At 38.9% G+C, this 21,258-nt stretch overlaps 1 protein-coding gene across 6 annotated transcripts in view; it reads left to right on the top strand.

Annotated features, from left to right (window-relative positions):
• Positions 1-400: 400 nt before the first annotated feature.
• Positions 401-21,258, top strand: part of HEPH (hephaestin) — a 79,927-nt gene continuing 59,069 nt past the window's right edge. For 5 of the 6 annotated variants that reach the window (XM_045894510.2, XM_045894436.2, XM_045894590.2 and 2 more), the window contains exons 1-7: positions 401-595; positions 2,426-2,670; positions 4,237-4,449; positions 5,343-5,525; positions 6,647-6,901; positions 8,890-9,058; positions 10,803-10,939. In XM_045894510.2, coding sequence (XP_045750466.2) covers positions 420-595; positions 2,426-2,670; positions 4,237-4,449; positions 5,343-5,525; positions 6,647-6,901; positions 8,890-9,058; positions 10,803-10,939 — 1,378 coding nt within the window. In that variant the 5' untranslated portion in view covers positions 401-419. The remainder of the gene's footprint in view (positions 596-2,425; positions 2,671-4,236; positions 4,450-5,342; positions 5,526-6,646; positions 6,902-8,889; positions 9,059-10,802; positions 10,940-21,258) is intronic. The other variant, XM_045894269.1, reaches the window with a different exon arrangement.

Raw genomic sequence — 21,258 nt, forward strand, 5'->3', positions numbered from 1 at the left:
AGTGTCAACAAAGGAAAAAGAGGCATAGGGAGAATTGGTGACTTGATTTAGGCACCAAGTGAGTCAGTGGCCCAATCAGGTTTCTGGTGCCTGTTTCCTGATTCTTGGGCCAGAGTACATTCTTCCTTTTACACTTCTGAAGGAACTGTATCCAGGCTTCTAATCTGAAAGAAGTGATGCATAATTATCACTATAAGTGACTTTTCAACTTTGCTTTCCGAAGTCCAATGTCCACAGATCATTGAATGTTTCTTGAACTGAAACGTATGAGGTAAGGGAGAGATTCGGAGCTAATTGGTTTTTGCTTTCTCAGGCACTTGGTTTGGCTCTTGCCTCTTTAGTTTTTCAGACACATGCAAAGCCCTTCTGTTTTCTTTCTTTCATTCCAGCAGCTATTCATTTGCCAGTTTCCCAGAGTAATGTGGGCCATGGAAGCAGGCCATCTCATCTGGGCTCTGTTGTTGGTGCAACCTTTGTGGCCCCATCTGACTGAAGGGGCCACTCGAGTCTACTACTTGGGCATCCAGGACGTGCAGTGGAACTATGCTCCCAAGGGAAGGAACGTCATCATGAACCAGACTCTGGACAATGACACGTATGTTTAATCATTTGTGGAATTATAGCTGGAGTTGGTGGGGGGGGCACCCTTGAGGTCAGGAAGTAGCCTTTTGAAGATCTTTTCTTAGGGTGTGTCAGCAGCCAGCTCCTGATCTCCATGGCCATATACCCAGTGGCACATTTGCTGGTAAGAATGTTAGTTGACTCAGGAGGCAGCAACCTATATGGAGTATGCTTTTCCACACTGAGGTGCCTCAGCATTTTTAGGGTCCTAAAAGTAATTCCATATTCTCTTGATTTTAAAATGATATTTATAACACTTTCAAAAAAGAAAAAAAAACATGAAATATATACAGTATTTATAAGATATGTGTGATGGAACTATGCTCCTATAGTTGAGTGGAACTACATTGATTTTGGATATGTGAAAATGTGAAAAAATATGGTAAGCCTCAGAATCAAGGAAATAATAGTAATAGCTATCACTTATGTAACAGTCTCTCTATGACTATGACACCATACTAGGAATTTACATACTTTCTCTCACCTAATTCTCACAAAAGCTTTAGGAGGTGAGTATGAATATCCTCATCTTACAGATGAGAAAACTGAGATTCAAGCCCAAGTCCTACAGCTAGTAAATGGAAGAGCTGGAATTCACGCCTGGGTAATGTGGATGCAAAGCTAGTACTCTTCTCACCATTCTGCCTTTCACAGATTCCATAAGATTAACCTTTCTTAATCTTAGAGCCTTGCTGATGTTCCACAAATATCTGTTAAAAAGAATATATTAAAGAATCTTTTGTGATCTTGAATCACTTTGCCTCCCCAAAGCCTCAGAATTTTCCAAAGTTGACTGTAATATCTCAGAGCTCTCTAGGACGTATTAAAGTAAGAAAAGCAGCTTTTTTTTTTTTTTTTTTACAAACCACCTTCTGGTCCATTTAGTTTTGGAGTAACAGAATCTTTTTATCGGAGGTGTCCTTGAGGGATAACTTCATTATCTTCCATCCCCAATACTTTGAAATAATAGTTAGCATTTATTAAGCTTTTACTATTTTCCAGGCACTGTCCTAAGCTCTTTATGTATTTTAATTTTTTTAGTCACCAGTATTGACTGTCTGAACTTGGTACCATGATTATGTCCATTTTACAGATGGGAAAACTGTGCATAAAGTAGTTAAGTAACTGGCTCAAAGTCCCACAGAGTTGGAAATGGTAATATGGGCATTTAATCAAGTCATCCCAGCTCCAGAACTTGTGATCTTAACAACTATGCTATAAGATCTCTCATATATAGCAAGATGACGCAAGGTCAGGCCATATGGATTGGGAGTTGATCACTTAAAAAGAGTCAGTCCATATTTGATTGTCTCCCCATTACTATATATTAGGTGGAACTATGTGAAATTGCCTTTTTTGGAGGTTAAAAGTGGTCAAATATTAGCAATTTTATATGCTTTATTTTTTAAAAGATTTTTTTTGTTTATTTATTTGAGATAGAGAGAGAGCATGAGCAGGGGGAGGGACAGAGGGAGAGGGAGGAGCAGACTCCCTGCTGAGCAGGGACCCCCCCCCCCCACAAAGCAGGGCTCGATCCCAGGACCCTGGGATCACAACCCAAACCGAAGGCAGGCACTTAACTGACTGAGCCACTCAGGTGCCCCAATTTTATATGCTTTAATTTAATGCTTCCCATTGTCTAAAAGTTAGACTCTAACCTGTGTTTTGATCAGTACAATCTCATTTCCCCTTGTTTTGCCCTAAACAAAAATAGACATTTTTGGTCAGCTTCATCTGGAAAAGAACTCTCCAGAGTTTTGAAGACTGTGGCAAAATTCTGAGTCTTTCTCTTCTTCCTTCCCAGAGTAGCTTCCAGCTTCCTAAAATCTGACAAGAACCGGATAGGGAGGAGTTACAAGAAAACCATTTATAAGGAATACAGAGATGGCTCATACATGGATGAAATGGTCCAGCCTGCTTGGTTGGGCTTCTTGGGGCCAGTGTTGCAGGCTGAAGTGGGAGATGTCATCCTTATCCACCTGAAGAATTTTGCCACTCGTCCCTACACCATACACCCCCATGGCGTTTTCTATGAAAAGGACTCAGAAGGTAAATCAGACCAACCTTTCTTTCTCCTGTCCACAATAAATTTTCTTTTACTAATATTTGAGAAAGAGGAGCTAGGAATGAGAGTAGACTTTTTTCTCCTTATTGATCTGAGGTAGGAGGGGCACTCCCAGAAAAACTGGTAACTAATGTTATCACTTCTGCTATTCATACGCTATGACTTTGGGCAAGGCATTTCCCCTCTCTGGGCCTCATATTCTTCATTATGTATATGGAGATTCAATCTGCCTTTTATCACAAAGAATTACTTGAAGGACATTTCCATAAAGTATTTGGCTGTGCTTTGGAAAGAGAAAAGTGTGCTGTGAATGTAAGGGAAGGCTATTCTAGTGTCATGGTCTTCTGAAAGGTCCATTTTTTTTAAAGAGGAAGTTCAGTTTACTAATCTGTATCCCCCATCCAATGGCCCATAATGACACAACAATGAGTGATGGGAGTAGAAAGGGAATCCAGGTTTTGACTGGGCCACTAACTCCTGTATAGCCTCGGACAGTTATTTTTCCTGTTTTCTCCTCCATAAAAAGGGTAAGTGGACCAACTGATCATTAAGTTGGCTTCATTTATAAAATTTTAATTCTAATATAGTTAACATACAGAGTTATATTAGTTTTAGATGTACAATATAGTGATTCAACAATTCCATACCACAACCAGTGCTCATGACAAGTGCCCTCCTTAATCTTTATCACCTATTTCACCCATCTCCCCACCCACCTCCCCTCTGGTAACCATCAATTTGTTCTCTATAGCTAAGAGTCTATTTCTCAGTTTGTCTCTTTTTTTCCCCTTTGCTCATTTGTTTTATTTTTTAAATTCTACATATAAGTGAAATTATATATTTGTCTTTCTCTGACTGACCTATTTTGCTTAGCATAATGCTCTCTAGCTCCACTCATGTCATTGAAAATGGCAAGATCTCATTCTTTTTTATGGCTGAATAATATTCCGTTATATATATATATATATATATATATATATATATATATATATATATATATATATATATCATATCCTTATCCATTAATGGATGGACACTTGGGTTGCTTCCATAATTTGGCTATTGTAAATAATGTTGCTATAAACATAGGGGTGTATGTACCATTTAGAATTAGTATTTTTGTATTTTGGGGGGTAGATACCCAGTGGTGTGATTATTGGATCATAGCATAGTTCTATTTTTAATGTTCAGAGGAATTTAAGTTGGCTTTAGATTGAAATTCTGTAACTGTCTGCTTTCTCTTTTCCAAAGTGAGTGCTTGAAGGGGGGAATTCTATCTTCTTTCTCACTTCTATGCCACTGGTTTTGTACTGGGATACTATTAGATCAGGCTGTGAAGCACTTTCCATGGCCATAGCTCCTTTTCCAATGGCTGTCACCTCTCCACCCATAGCTGATGTGAGGTCTGGGATTCTTTGGCTGGATATTACCTGAATATGTATACTCAGGTTGTGAGGAACACTGTCTCATATGTCAGCTCTCTCTTGGCTTCTATATCTGCCAGGCTCCCTCTCACCCTGAGACTGGGCATGTGCAATTTCATTTTCTAGGCTCCTTATATCCAGATGGCTCCTCTGGTCAGCTAAAAGCTGATGATTCTGTTCCTCCGGGAGGCAGCCACATTTACAACTGGACCATTCCAGAAGGCCATGCACCCACTGATGCTGACCCAGCATGCCTCACCTGGATCTACCATTCTCATGTAGATGCTCCACGAGACATTGCAACTGGCCTCATTGGACCCCTTATCACGTGTAAAAGAGGTACAGGCCCCATAGGGAGCTACTGAGATGCAGTGTGGGATATCTACAGGAAGCAGTGATGTAACTGAATCACCTACATATTGAACAGCAACCTGAAGGGATGTTAATTCAGCACCCTTGTTTATTAGCAGGAATAAACCCTGCTAAACTTTTTTTCCACTATTTTTCCCTATTTCATTACCTTTAAAAACTTTAATATTTTCTTATTTCATTTTATTTATTTTTATTTTTTTAAAGATTTTATTTATTTATTTGACAGAGAGAGACACAGCGAGAGATGCAGTGTGGGATAGGAGGGGCAGGCAGGGGGAGTGGGAGAGGGAGAAGCAGGCTTCCCGCTGAGCAGGGAGCCCGATGCAGGGCTCGATCCCAGGACCCTGGGATCATGACCTGAGCCGAAGGCAGATGCTCAATGACTGAGCCACCCAGGCGCCCCTCTTATTTCATTTTAAAACCTTGATTTAGTAATGATGGGAGTCAAACCACATAAAAGTAAGGCATGTGATAAGAGTTTAAGTGTGGTTAGGATCAAAAGTATAGCCATCGGTATTTGGGGAGAATTGGGGAACTTTGTTGGAAATATGGTATGTTTAAATATTGTCAGACCTGGAAGACCTGGGTGTTGCAGGAGAATGGTCAGATTAAGGCCCTGGGTTGAAGATACAGGCAGGGATGGTGGGAGGGAATTATTCTAGGTCCTGTATGAATTGACTTTAACTGGGAAAATAGAAATTTGGAAATAGAAATTAAGAGCAGAAGGCCTTATCTCCTTTTCTGTTGCCAAAAGACTTTTAAGGCACCCTCTCTTCCTATTTATTTTTATGAGTACCCCTTGCAGGTTACTGTTGCTAAGGAGAGAAGGTTCTCAAGGGCACATTTCTTACTTACTCTAGGTACCCTGGATGGGAATTCCCCTCCTCAGCGGAAGGATGTGGATAATGATTTCTTCCTGCTCTTCAGTGTGGTAGATGAGAACCTTAGCTGGCATATCGATGAGAACATTGTCACTTACTGCTCAGATCCTACCTCAGTAGACAAAGAAGATGAGGCCTTTCAGGAAAGCAATAGGATGCATGGTGAGCTGGGAGAGGGTGGCCACACCATGACAGTAAAGACTGATGGAGAGTTTACATTGGGCCAGCATTTGGTGGGTACTTCCATATATCTCACAAGAACTAAAAGTAATAGGTATATTTTCCCTGTTTTTACTCCTCACAGGAACTAAGAGTAGTAGGTACCTTTTCCCTGTTTTACCTATGAGGAAATTGAGGCTCCAGGATTACACAATAGAAAAACTGCACAGCTAAAATTCCAACACTGATCTGTATAATTGCACAGGCTGTGCTTTTGCCATTAGGTACCTTGCCTCCTAATGTGTAATAGCCGAGGTTATTGATTCCAAAGTCATGTACTTTATTCTAAGTCTCTCAAGGTGAGGGTTGTCCACTGATATAATTAGTCAACATTTCTTTATCCTAAAAAGGTTGGGAGAATTACCCACTTTGTGAGGAAAAATGGTTGGCTATAAGGAAGTTGATCACCTTAATTAAATTTAAAACAAACTAAAGACACAAGAGCCCTGAGGCATGGGTAAATAACTGATTTTAGTAACAAAAACAAGTTGATTTTATTTTTGTTTATTTAAGAAGAAGATTTATGTCCCTTTGGTGCCAGAGATGGTCTCAAAGCCTGATAGTCCCAAGGGAAGGTGAAAACTCAGGGGGAAGATTTAAGGGATGGCTTGGGCAGCTCAAATTTCTCTTGGGTTTTACACAAATTACCTTTGATAACCATGGTAATTAGCTAACTTGAAAATTCTCCTGTGGAAATTTCAGAAGGAAATTGGCCTGGAAGGGAAGAATAGCTTGCAAAATAAACCCCATTCATTAGAAAGCTTCCTCAGATTGCTGGGTTGGAATCTTGGTTCTACTACTTAACAGCTCTGTGGCCTTGGGAGGGAAGTAACTTCACTTCTCTGGGTCTTGGTTATCTCATTGTTTGCTTGAGATCAGTGATATCTGTTTATTTTCCCAGGCTGTTTATGAGATTTTAAATTTAAAAAAGTATATGGTTAGCACAGTGTGCTTTTTAAAGATTCATCTAAATGTCATCTATTATTATTGTCAGATGGCAAATCTTTCATCAGGCTTCTTTCCTAAGATATTTTCTGATATTTTCTTTGGATTTTCCTTTGCAGCAATCAATGGCTTTGTCTTTGGGAACTTACCAGATCTAAGCATGTGTGCACAGAAGCGTGTGGCCTGGCACTTATTTGGCATGGGCAATGAAGTAGATGTCCACACAGCTTTCTTCCATGGACAGATACTGACCATCCGGGGCCACCGCACTGATGTGGCTCACATCTTTCCAGCCACCTTTGTGACTGCTGAGATGGTACCTCAGGAATCTGGCACCTGGTTGATTAGCTGTCAAGTGAATAGTCACTTGCGAGGTGAGATCTGACATCTTTGACCCTTGAGGTATGGAAGGGAGATGGCATTAATGATCATTTGGAGCCTGGAGCCATAAGATAGGTCTTTCAGATGAGACAGCTAGGTATAAAGGATGAAATACTAGATTGGAATTTTGGGACCTAGCCAGATTTTTCCCTGGATCAGCCATTAACTAGCAGGGTGACCTCAGGGACGTTTCTCTGGGTTTTATCTTCCCCATCTCTAACATAAGATAGTATAGAGATGGATAAGCAGATATTCAAGCTGTTCTTCTTTGCTCAGAATTCTAAGGAATTAATACCTGGAGGTATTTGCAGCTTATTGAACAGGGAGTGAAGGAGAGATTAAAGAAAACAAAGGCTTCTTTGGGAGATCATAGAGTATTGTGGGCAAGTAATGACACACTAGTTGGGACCCAACAGTAACAGGAGTAGAAGGTTTGGTTTTTAGAGAGTAAATTGTTGAAGTAATGGCATAGTGCATCCAGGAGCATCAGAGGAGAAGAGGAATATATGAGACAGTGAAAAGAGCACTAGACAAGTGATTAGAAGGTTTGAGTTATTGTCTCAGCTCTGTGAGAAACTCACCGTATGATTTTGGAAAAGTCCCTTCCCATGTATAGGCCTCATTTGCCACATCTATAAAATGAGGGGTTTGGTCTAAATAGTCTCTAAGATCCTTGTTATCTCTTACTTTCTAGAATTATTTGATAAATGATAAATTAGGTAGGTGTTAGGAGAGTAATATGAGTATGTGAAAGTAGATTTGAGTAGGTGAGGAGTTATAGACTGGTAGGATAATGAGTGTGGTGGTAGGTTTGATGAACAGAGGCCACTTACCCATGCTCCATCATCCAGAGCCCACCCTTGGTCCCAAAGGTACCTGGGTAAGAGAGTATGAATAAATATGAATGGAGGTTAGGGATGCAGCACAATAGTGAAGCCAGCTAAGCCTGAATTCAAATCTTGGTTCTACCAATTGTTTAATTAACTTTGGTAATTCATATAACTTCTCTGAAAGAAGAGAATGAGCATTTAAATTTTCAGTTAAAAGATAGGAGATTAAGTCTCAGCTTCACGACTGACTAGCCATTTAATCTTGGGCAAGTTACTTAACCTCTCTGATCCTTAGTTTTCTTCATCTGCAAAAAGAGACATTAAAAGTCTGTTTCACATGATGGTTATGAGGACTGAAGGATGTAACACATGTAAAGCACCTGGCACAAGGCTTGGCATGTAATACATATTCAACAAAAATTAATATTATTTTCTCCTTTTTCTTACCTCCAATTTCAAATTTACAAATTTCAAATTTCTCGGGATGACGTGAGACTCAAATGTGATAGTATACTTGAATGACCTCTGTAAGGTGCCAAGCAAATATAAGGCAGTATCATCCATTATCACTATGCCTCAATGTAAATTTTTCCACATTTGGAGATAATATTTAGAATTCAAATTTTCCTGGTATTCCCAAGTCTAAAGCTTCATCTCCATGTATAGAAGATGTTCCATTATTTTGGAAGCTTCCTACTTTACATGTAACTTACTCCCTTTTTTTCTTACTCCCTCTTTTTAAAATGTGATGCTTCCACCAGCCCAGTGTGATAGACATCCCTATTCTCCTCATTTACAAAACAGGGGTTAAAGTTCAAATCTAGGAAGTGACTGGCCAAAAGTCCTACAGAGATTGATAAGAATTAGAATGGAACTCAAGTATTCTGACTTCAAATTCTGTGATGTTGCTACAATGTAAGCCTTTTGCAGAAGGAGGAATGAGGATCTGGTAAATGAGTCAGTTGTAGTTAGCAGGTGAAGGTACTTGAATTCCCACATAGGCTCCCTTTCTCCCAGCCAGGTTCCTGAGGAGTGAGAGAAAGTGGTCTAATGAAAGGTGGGAGGGAAAAACATTAGAAGGAGAAAGGTGGGTCATCTGGCTACAAGACCTGTTGGGTGGAATGGAGCCAGCCATGATGTTCTTCCTCCAGATGGCATGCAAGCACTCTACAAGGTCAAGTCTTGCTCCATGACCCCTCCTATGAACCAACTCACAGGCAAAGTTCGGCAGTACTTCATTGAGGCGCATGAGATTCGATGGGACTACGGCCCGATGGGGCATGATGGGAGTACTGGAAAGAATTTGAGGGAACCAGGCAGGTAAGAGGCAATGAGTTTCCTCCCCCAGCTTCTGGGCCCAGCCCAACTCCTATTACTCCCTCTCAGAAATCTCTCACTTCACTTGGGGGTTACAATCATTGTCTGGCTGGAATTACATGACAATGGTTAGCCAAATTCTTGTGGTCCCCTGGAGAACGTGCTCTTGGGAAGCTATAAAACTTTTTGTAGGGTTATGTCACATCCTCAGCAAAGGGTTCAAGCAGAGTTTGAGATTGCTTCTGTTATGATCCCAGGCTGCATTAAGAAAATAAGACCCCCAAAAAACCCAGAACAGTTGAAATGGCACTTATCCAACTCTCCTTTATTTTTCTCTTGTTTACCTCATTGTCCCTTCCTCTCTTTTCTATAATCTGAAGGAGGCACTTGGAGAAATATAGGAAGAGCAGGAACAACCTACCTTGTAGCCATTCCATTCTCATCCTTTTGGATGGATTTATCCAAATTCTCCTGCCTCATCCACTACTCAGATGTAGGCAAAATGGGGCAGAAGGTTAGTTCCCTATTCAGATGCTAGGCCTTAAGTTATATTGACTCACTGGGCTATCAGTGATTCCAGGTCTTTTACAGAAGAGGTACTTAGTAAATGACTAGGAGAGTTTGGGAGGAATAATCTAGGGCACCCATCATATTTATTCTTCCAGTAAGAAATAATGGAATAAATCTAAAGAAACCATAAGAAAATAGGAACTTGGGTCTCAGCATAGCTTCTAGAATCTCCCAACTGTGCTTGCTAAATTAGTGGACTTTCATTTTGGAATGAAGAATACTTTTTAAAAGATTTTATTTCCCGTAGTCCATAGTCTCTCATGGTTCATCTCCCCCTCTTGATTCCTCCCCCCTTCATTTTTCCTTTCCTTCTCCTAATGTCCTCCATGAGGGGGGTGGGGGGATGGTTAGCACAGTGATGGGTATTAAGGAGGGCAAGTATTGCATGGTATTAAGGAGGGCAAGTATTGCATGGAGGTGTTATATGCAAACAATGAATCATGGAACACTCCATCAAAAACTAACAATGTACTGTATGGTGACTAACATAACATAATAAAAAAAATAAAAAAATAAAAAATAAAACAATTCTAAAAATATAAAGATTTTATTTATGTATTTGAGAGAGAGAAAGAGAGCACAAGCAGGAGGAGGGACAGAGGGAGAGGGAGAAGCAGACTCCCTGCTGAGTGCAGAGCCTGACATGGGACTCAATCCCAGGACCCTGAGATCATGACCTGAGCTGAAGTCAGTTGCTTAACTGACTGAACCACCCAGGTGCCCCAAAATGAAGAATATTTTTTATTATCTGAGTTGAGTATCTGAGGATGATTAGGGCAGATGTAAGGCTATTTATTGAGTATCTGAGGATAATTAGGACAGATGTAAGGCTATTTAACTTCAGAGGGCAGAACTGGTCCCATTGTCTGAAACTTACAAGAGAAGATTTTAGCCTACTATAAAAAAAATTCCAACCATTAAAACTATCCAACAGTAAGAGGGATTGCTATCTCTGAAAATAAGTCCCTTGACTTTTGAAAGACTCAGGTGGGCAGAAGTCATATATTACTTATTAGTGGTGTCATCAAAGGAGATACATTCATTGGGTGGAACTTAACTTGGATGATCTCTGAGGCTCTTCCTAAACATAAGTATCCATAACTTGATGAGACCAAGGGTGAGATGGGGATCTATTTGATACATAAGTCAGGTGACATTTGCCTTTTTTATATGCCAGTGGCTCAGATAAATTCTTCCAGAAGAGTTCCAGTCGGATTGGGGGCACTTATTGGAAAGTCCGATATGAAGCTTTCCAAGATGAGACGTTCCAGGAAAAGGTGCAGCTGGAGGAAAATAAGCATCTTGGAATTCTGGGTGAGAAATACTTAACTTATGAAATTCATTGACTGGAACTTGAGAACTGGGGAGGACTTAGAAACTGGAGCCTGGGGGTACCTCAGAGGTACACTCGAAACAAACATCTCTCAAACTGAGTTCCAAGGGATAAATGTTTGGTGAAAAAAATGCTATGAGTCTGAATGTGTTTGCCAAACACTAGGTTAAACATGGTCAAATAGTATTCTTTGTTGCAGGGCTTCTCAGAGCCTTTTATTTATTTTTGTTCATCAAAAATATCCAAGATGGGAATAGAGTATGTAAAATTTATCATACTTAATTACTGAACCTTTTATTAGTAAACATCTTTTGGTAGCACTGTTATACAGATCACACTTTTAGAAGTGTTTCTCTAAGTGTATTTCTGAAGAGCTATTTAATGCAGTAAGACTGTCCAGGTTCTTGGCAATATGAGGCCAGGAACAGGTTGACATTACAGGCAGACATGCTTGCTATGGTGAGGGATGCAGTACAAGGCTTAAAGCCTGGTTTTGGATAAGGTATCCAGCAGCACAGATTTGGGTAAAGCACAGTATTGAAATGACATAGCAAAGTTTGGTGTGGTTTAGCCACTTGGTAGAGCCAGGAAGTAAAATAGATTAGATGGAAGAAAATTTTGGTAATGAAAGTAATATAATTGACCATGTTCTGGGGATAAGTGTGTCACAGTTGATTCTAGGCGATCTGAACATGGACAATAGACCTTACATCTGCTAGACAGGAAGATATAAAGAGCAGAAAATCACTTTGGGAAAGACAGTGGACAGTGAGTATTAAAGCTATCATTAGCTGGTGTTCAGTAGAGTTTCAGTCTTTTTTATTCTTCAATATATTAAAATATTGGGGTAAAATACACATAACATAAAATTTACCATCTTAACCATTTTAAGTGTACACTCCAGTGGTATTAAATACATTCATAATGTTGTGTAACTATCACCACCATCCATCTTCATAACTCTTTCCATCTTACAAAACTGAAACTCTATACCCATTAAACAATAACTTCTCATTCTTCCCTCCCCCTCACCCCTGGCAACAACCATTCAACTTTCTGTCTCTATGATCTTGACTACTCTAAGTACCTTATATAAGAGGAATCATACAATATTTGTCTTTCTGTGACCAGCTGATTTCACTTAGCGTAATGTCTTCAAGTTTCATCCATATTGCAGTGTATACAAGAATTTCCTTTTTTTTTCCTTGACATCTATCATTCCCATGCCCTTCTTTATCTTTTATTAAACTTTTAAATTTTAATTCCAATATAGATAACATACAGTGTTATATTAGTTTCAGGTGTACAATAGTGATTCAACAATTCCATACATCACCTGGTGCTCATCAAGACAAGTGCCCTCCTCAATCCCTATCACTTATTTACCCCAACCACCCATCCCCTCCCCTCTGGTAACCATCAGCTTTTCCTCTATTGTTAAGAGTCTGTTTCTTAGTTTATCTCTCTCTCTCTCTTTCCTTTGTTCCTTTGTTTTGTTTCTTAAATTCCACATATGAGGGAAATCATATGGTATTTGTTTTTCTCTTATTGACTTATTTTATTTTGCATTATACTCTCTAGCTCCATCCATGTTGGTACAAATCACAAGATTTCATTCTTTTTCATGGATGAATAATATTCATTGTATGTGTATAATATTTTGCTTATCCACTCATCCACTAGTGGACACTTGGGTTGCTTCCACATTTTAGCTATGGGGAATAATGCTACTATGAACATGGGTGTACAATATGTCTTTGACACATGCTTTGGTTACTTTTCAGTATATGCACAGAAGTGGAAATTCTGGGTCATGTGGTAATTCTATTTTAAATTTTTAAGGAACCACCATACTGTTTTTCATGGGCCTATACCATTTTATATTTCCACCAACAGTACAGAAGGGTGACAATTTCTCCACATCCTTGTCAATGCTTGTTTTCTGTTTTGTTTTGTTTAATAGTAGCCATCCTAGTAGGTGTGAAAAGGTATCTCATTGTATTTTTGATTTTCATTTCTTTAATAATTACTGATGTTGGACATTCTTCCATGTACCAATTGGTCATTTGTGTATTCTTTGGAGAAATGTTTATTTAAGTCATTTGCCCATCTTTAATTGAGTTGTATAATTTTTGTTGTTAAGTTTTAGGAGTTCTCTATATATTCAGGATATTAATCCCTTATCAGACTTATGAACTGCAAATATTTTCTCCCATTCTGTGGGTGACCTTTTAACTTTATGGTGTATTTTGGTGCACAATTAGAAAATAATGAAGTCCATTATGTCTGTATTTTTCTCTTATTACCTGTGTATCTGGTGTCATATCCAAGAAATCACTGCCAAAGAAAATATTGGGAAGATTATGCCATATGTGTTCTTATCAGAGTTGTATAGCTTTAGGTCTTAAATTTAGGTCTTTAATCTATTTTTTAAAATTTTTATTTAAATTCAGTTTAATTAACATATATGCCATATTATTAGTTTCAGAGGTAGAATTTAGTGATCCATCAATTGCATACAACATCAAGTGTTCATTACTTCAAGTGCCTGCCCTAATGCCCATCACCCAATCATCCCAATCCTCCACCTACTTCCCCTCCAGCAAACCTGTTTCTTTCCTAAAGTTGAGTTTCTTATGGTTTGCCTCCCTCTCTATTCTTGTCTTACTTTAAGTTCCTTCCTTTCCACTATGTACATCTGTTTTGTTTCTTAAATTCCACATATAACTGAAACCATATGGTATTTGTCTTTCTCTAACTGAATTATTTCGCTTAGCATAATACCCTCTAGTCCCACCCACATCGTTGCAAATGGCAAGATTTCATTCTTTCTGATAGCTGATGAATATTTCATTACATATATACTGCTTCTTCTTTCTCCATTCATCTGTTGATGAACACCTGGGCTCTTTACATATTTTGGCTATTGTGGACATTGCTGCTCTAAACATTAGGGTTCATGCACTCCTTCGAATCACTATGTCTGTATCTTTTGGATAAATACCTAGGGTAGCTCTATTTTTAACTTCTTGAGGAAACTCCATACTGTTTTCCAGAGTGGCTATACCAGCTTGCGTTCCCACCAACAGTGTAAGAGGGTTCCCCTTTCTCCACATCCTCACCAACATTTATTGTTTCCTGTTTTGTTAATTTTTGCCATTTTAACTGGTGTAAGGTGGTATCTCATTATGGATTTGATTTGTATTTCCCTGATGACAAGTGATGAGCATTTTTTCCTGTGTCTGTTGGCCATTTGTATGTCTTCTTTGGAGAAGTGTCTGTTCATGTCTTCTGCCCATTTTGTGACTGGATTTTTTGTTTTTGGGGGGTTGAGTTTGAGAAGCTCTTTATATATCTTGGATACAAGCCTTTTACCTGTTATGTCATTTGCAAATATCTTCTCCCATTCTGTAAGTTGCCTTTTAGTTTTGTTGACTGTTTCCTTTGCCATGAGGAAGGTTTTATCTTGATGAAGTACAATAGTTCATTTTTGGTTTTGTTTCTCTTGTCTTTGGAAACCTGTTTTGAAAGAAGTTGCTGTGATTGAAGTCAAAGAGGGTGCTGCCTGTGTTCGCCTCTAGAATTTTGATGGATTCTTAGCTCACATTTTGATTTTTCATCCATTTTGAGTTTTTTGTGTATGGTGTAAGAAAGTGGCCCAGGGGCACCTGGGTGGCTCAGTTGGTTAAGCAGCTGCCTTCCGCTCAGGTCATGATCCTGGGATCCTGGGATCCAGCCCCACGTCTGGCTCCCTGCTCAGCAGAGAGCCTGCCTCTCCCTCTCCCTCTGGCTGCCACTCTGCCTATTTGTGCTCTCTCTTTCTCTGTCAAATAAATAAATAAATAAATCTTTAAAAAAAAAAAAAAGAAAGTGGCCCAGTTTCATTCTTCTGCATATGGCTGTCCAATTTTCCCAACGCCATGTGTTGAGGAGACTGTTTTTTTCCATTGCATATTCTTTCCTACTTTGTCAAATATTAGTTGACCATAGAGTTGAAGGTCCTTTTCTGGGTTCTCCATTCTGTTCCCTTGATCCATGTGTCTGTTTTTGTGCCATTACCATGCCTTTGCTGCATCCCAGCGGTTCTGAACTATCGCGTTTTCATTTTCATTTGCTTCCATGTGTTTTTTAAATTCTTCTTTAATTTTCTTGTTGACCCATTCATTCTTTAGTAGGGTGCTCTTTAACCTCCATGTATTTGGGTTCCTTCCAAATTTTTTCTTGTGGCTAACTTCAAGTTTTAAAACATTGTGGTCTGAAAGTATGTACAGTAGAATCTCAATCTTTTTGTACTGATTGAGACCTGATTTCTGACCCAGTATATGTTTTCTGGAGAATTTTCCATGTGCACTCGAGAAGAATGTGTATTCTGCTGCTTTAGGATGAAATGCTCTGAATATATTTGTTAAGTCCATCTGGTCCAGTGTGTCATTCAAATCCCTTGTTTCCTTGTTGATTTTCTGCTTAGATGATCTATCCATTGATGTAAGTGGGGTATTCAAGTCCCCTACTATTATTGTATTATAATCAATGAGTTCCTTTATGTTTCTTATTGTTTTATGTATTTGGGTGTTCCCAATTTGGGGGTATCAATATTTATAATTGTTAGATCTTCTTGTTGAGTAGACCCTTTTATTATGATATAGTGTCTTCCTTCATCTCTTATTATAGTCTTTGGTTTAAAATCTAGTTTGTCTGATATAGGGATTGCTACTCCAGATTTCTTTTGATGTCTATTAGCATGATAAGTGTTTCTCCACCCCCTCACTTTCAATCTGGAGATGTCTTTGGGTCTAAAATGAGTCTCTTGTAGCCAGTATATCTATAGTTCTTCTTTTTTTTAATCCAGTCTGATACCCCATGTCTTTTTTTAAAGATTATTTATTTATTTATTTATTTGAGAAAGAGAAAGAGAGAGAAAATGTGCATGAGCAGGGGTAGGGGCAGAGGGAGAGGGAGAGGGAGAAGCAGACTCCCCATTGAGCAGGGAGTCTGACATGGTGCTCAATCCCAAGACCCTGAGATCATGACCTGAGCTGAAGGCAGATGCTTCACCAATTGAGCCACCCAGGTGCCCCACTCTATGTATTTGATTAGAGCATTCTAAAATTCTGAAGTCCATTTATATTCAGAGTAATTATTGAAAACTATGAATGTAGTGTTCTTGTATTACCTATAAAGTTGATGTTTCTGTAGATTGTCTCTGTTCCTTTCTGGTCTTTGTTACTTTTGTGCTCTCTCTTTGCTCAAAAGATCCCATTTAATATTTCTTCCAGGGCTGGTTTAGTGTTCACAGATTTCTTCAGTTCCCACCCCCCTGGAAACTCTATCTCTCCTTCTGTTCTGAATGACAGCCTTTCTGGATAAAGTGTTATTGGCTGCATTTTTTTTCCCATTTAGTATGTTGAATATATCATGCTGGTCTTTCTGGCCTGGCAGGTCTCTCTAGACTCGTTTGCTGCCAGCCTTATGTGTCTACCTTTGTAGATTAAGTATCTCTTGTCCTGAGCTTCTTTTCGGATTTTCTTTTTATCTCTGATGTTGGCAAGCTTTACTATTATATATCGAGGTGTTGACTTATTTTTATTGATTTTGAGGGGGGGTTCTCTTTGCATCCTGGGCTTGAATGCCAGTTTCTTTCCACAGATTAGGGAAGTTCTCAGCTATAATTTGTCCAAGTAAACCTCCTGCCCCCTCTTTCTCTTCATCTTCTGGGATCCCTATTAACTGGATATTATTTCACTTTATGGAATCACTGAGTTCTTGCAGGCTCCCTTTGTGATCCAGCAGTTGTCTTTTTCTCTTCTTTTCAGCATTTTTAAATTTTCCATCATTTTACCTTCTATATCACTGTCTATATCATCTGCCTTGTTCTTCCTTTCTGTTAGCGCCTCCATTTGTGATTGCATCTCAGTAATAGCATTTTTAATTTTATAGCATTTTAATCAGCCTGATTAGATTTCTTTTATTTCTGCAATAAGGAATTCTCAATTGTCTTCTATGCTTTTTTTAAAGTCCAGCTAGTGTATTTTTAATCATTTGTTTTTAGTAGATTTTATTTATTTATTTGAGAGAGAGAGAGCACGAGTAGAGTTGGAAGGGACAGAGGGAGAGGGAGAAGCAGACTCTCCGCTGAGCAGTTAGCCCGACATGGGGCTCAATCCCAGGACCCTGAGATCATGGCCTGAGCCAAAGGCAGATGCTTAACCAACTGAACCACCAAGGCACCCCTATAATCATTGTTTTAAATTCTAGTTCAGACATATTACTTATATCTGTATTGATTAAGTCCCTTTAGTGAGTGCTACCTCTTGTTCTTCCTTTTGGGGTGAATTTCTTCATCTCATCATTAAGTCCAGAAAAGAATAGAAGAGAGAGAGAAAAGACAGCAGTAGCAACAACAACTGAGATTTAAAAAAAAAAAAAGGAGAAAACAAAAACAAACCAAAGTAAGATAAAATAAAACAAGAAACAAAATAGAACAAAACAAAAAACTAGATCTTGGGTGTATTTTGATCTGCTTGATAAAAGAAACTAGATCCCAAAATAGGAAAGAAAGAAAAACATATATATACAAAAATAAAATAAAATAAAATAAAATACAATGAACAAAAACCCAAAATCATATATATGTATATATATATACATACATATATATACATATATACATATATATGTATATATAGTAAAAAATAAGAAAAAAGAATTGAAAAAATAAGATAATAGTTCAAAAATAAAACTGAAAGACTAAAGAATTTTTTTTCTTTATTATATTATGTTAATCACCATACATTACATCATCAGTTTTTGATGCAGTGTTCCATGATTTATTGCCTACGCATAACACCCAGTGCTCCATTCAGTATGTGCCCTCCTTGACACCCATCACCAAGCCAACACATCCTCCCATCCCCCTCCCCTCCAGAACCCTGTTTGTTTCTCAGAGTCCATAGTCTCTCATGGTTTGTCTCCCTCACCAATTTTCTCCCTTCATTTCTCCCTTCCTACTATCTTCTTTTTTTTTTTAACATATAGTGTATTATTTGTTTCAGAGGTACAGGTCTGTGATTCATCAGTCTTACACAATTCACAGTGCTCACCATAGCACATACCCTCCCCAATGTCTATCACCCAGCCACCCCATCCCTCCCACCCCCCACCACTCCAACAACCCTCAGTTTGTTTCCTGAGATTAAGACTAAAGAATTTTTTTAAAAAACATGAATGTTTTATACTGTTTTCCCCGAGAGCTGAAGTTCTTAATTCTCTATGATCTGTAAACTTGGTTCTAGCCAGTTGTTCCTGCTGGTCTTCTGGGGAGAAGTGCCTGTTGAGCTGATTCTCAGGTGCCCTTGTAGTTGTGGAAATGTGCTTCCTTTGCCAGGGGGCTGGGCTCAGTGTAAGAGGCACTGGATTCCACTATGTGGTGCTGTTTTGCTCCCTGAAGGATTTCAGTACAGATGGGCAGGATGAAAATGCTGGCACCCCACTCTTTTTTTTTTAAGATTTTATTTATTTATTTGACAGAGAGAGACACAGAGAGAGAGGGAACACAAGCAGGGGGAGTGGCAGAGGGAGAAGCAGGCTTCCCGCAGAGCAGGGAGCCCGATGTGGGACTCGATCCCAGGACCCTGGGATCATGACCCGAGCTGAAGGCAGTCGCTTAACCAACTGAGCCACCCAGGGCTGGCACCCCACTCTTTAGCCCCAGAGCTGAAAGTCTGTACCCTTCCACTCTTCAGTGAGCACTCACAAAGATGCAGTCATCTTGTCTCCCTGGTTTCCATCTGAACTCTGTGTTCACCCAGCCTGTGACTGTTTTCATCTGAGGCATGCAACTAAGTTTCAAGTATCCAAATTTTATGGACTCTTGCTGTGCAGATCCACGCTGTTCCTCCCAGGGGAGGGAGGGAGTCTCACCTCACTTCTGCCTTTTCCTGGGCCCCTGCCAGGAGAGGAGTTGTGGCCCCATGTGGCAGTTCACAGTTTATGGCAACACTGAGCAAAAAGCCGGTGCCAACACTTGTTGTTTTCAGCCAGCTTCCTCACTCTGATGCCTGGGAATTCTGCTGCACTCAAGCACCCCCATTCTTCTTGTGACCCTGGGGATCCAGAGACCACACTGTCCCACCTAGGATTCCACCCCACTTTGCCACTTGAGCACCTTTAATCCAGAGTTGTCCCCCACTATAGTAGACTTTTAAAGTTCCGATTTTGTCCTCTGCTGCTTATAATACTTTAATTTAGCCTCTTTAAGCTGGTTCCATCCCTGCCGCCATCTCCTTCAATATACTGCTCCAGATTCACGTCTCCACACTTCTTACTTTCCCAAAAGTGGTTGCTTTTGTATTAGTAGAATTGCAGCATTTCTTTTCTCAGATCTCTGATTGATTTTGCAGGTGTTCAGAATGATTTGATAACTATCTAGCTGAATTCCAGGGACCAGACAAACTTAAGGTCTCCTACTCCTCTGCCATCTTAACTCCTCCTCTCTCCAGGTCTTTAATGTATTTTGAGTTAATTTTTGTGTATGGTATTAAATAGGAGTCTTGATTAATTCTTTTGCATGTGGGAATCCAGTTTTCACAGCAACATTTGCTCAAAAGACTGTCCCCATTGAAAAACATAGTCTCTTCAACAAATGGTGTTAGCAAAACTGGTCAGCTACATGCAAAAGAATGGAACCAGACCACTCTCTTACACCATACACAAAAGTAAACTCAAACTGGATTAAAGACTTAAATGTGAGACCTAAAATCATAAAAATCCTAGAGGAGAGCACAGGAAGTAACCTCTTTGACATTGCCAGTAGCAACTTCTTTCTAGCTATGTCTCCTCAGGCAAGAGAGATAAAAACAAAATAAACTATTGGGACTATATCAAAATAAAAAGCTTCTGCACAGTGAAGCAAACAGTCAACAAAACTAAAAGGCAACCTACAGAATGGGAGAAGATATTTGCAAATAACTTATCTAATAAAGAGTTAGTATCCAAAATATATAAAGAACTTACACAAATCAACACTCAAAAAACAAATAATTCAATTAAAAATGGGTAGAAGAAATGAACAGACATTTCTCCAAAGAAGAAATCCAGATAACCAACAGACACATGAAAAAATGCTCAATATCACTCATCATTAGGCAAATGAAATTAAAACTACAATGAGGTAACACCTCACACCTGTCAGAATGGCTGAAATCAACAACACAAGAAGCAACAAGTGTTGGTGAGGATTTGGAAAGAAGGGACCCCTTTTCACACTGTTGGCGGGAATGCAAAGTGGTGCAGCCACTGTGAAAGACAGTTTTGATTTTCCTCAAAAAGTTATAAATAGAACTATCCAACAATCCAGTAATCCCACTACTGGGTATCTACCAAAAAAATACAACAGTAATTCAAAAGGATACACATACCCGTAAATTTATAGCAGCAAAATATATAGAAGCAGCCCAAGTGTCCATCAATTGAAGAGGTGGGGTAAATATATACAATGGAATACTATTCAGCCAGAAAAAAAGAATGAAATCTTGCCATTGCAGCTACATGGTTAGAGCTAGAGTGAATAATGCTAAATGAAAAATGTCAGTCAAAGAAAGAGAAATACCATATGGTTTCACTCATATGTGGAATTTAAGAAATAAATGAGCAAAGGAGAAGTAAACAGTAGAGAGAGAGAGGCAAACCACAAGACAGACTCTTAACTATAGAAAACAAACTGACAGTTACCAGACGGGGGGTTGGTGGGGGGTGGGTGAAATAAGTGATGGGGATTAAGGAGGGCACTCCTTGTGATGAGCTTCAGATGTTGTATGGAAGTGTTGAATCACTATATTGTACACCTGAAACTAATATAACACTGTATGTTAACTACACTGTAATAAAGTAAAAATAATAATAAAGAAAAAAATCTCTTTGCTAGTTACAATAAGATTCAGATTTTCTTAAAAAAATAGATTCAGATTTTCTATTTCTTTATGCTTTAGTCTTGGTAGGTTTTCTGTTCTAGGACTCTGTCTATTTCATCTAGGTTATCCAATTTGTTGGTGTACAATTTTTCATAATACTACCTTAGATATATATTTTTTTATTTCTGATTTTAGTAATTTCACTCTTCTCTCTTTTTTCTTAGTCCATCTCACTGAAAGTTCATCAATTTTGTTGATCTTTTCAGAGAACAAACTTTTGTTTTCATTGATTTTCTTTATTGTTTTTCTATTCTATGTTTTATTTATCTCTGCTCTAGTCTTTATTATTTCCTTCCTTCTTCTATTTTTGGATTTAGTTTGTATTTCTTTTC

The sequence above is a fragment of the Mirounga angustirostris genome, unplaced genomic scaffold (assembly GCF_029215605.1).
Source record: "Mirounga angustirostris isolate CCGP_5_RB_7025 unplaced genomic scaffold, mMirAng1.0.hap1 SCAF_11, whole genome shotgun sequence".
Lineage (NCBI taxonomy): Eukaryota > Metazoa > Chordata > Mammalia > Carnivora > Phocidae > Mirounga > Mirounga angustirostris.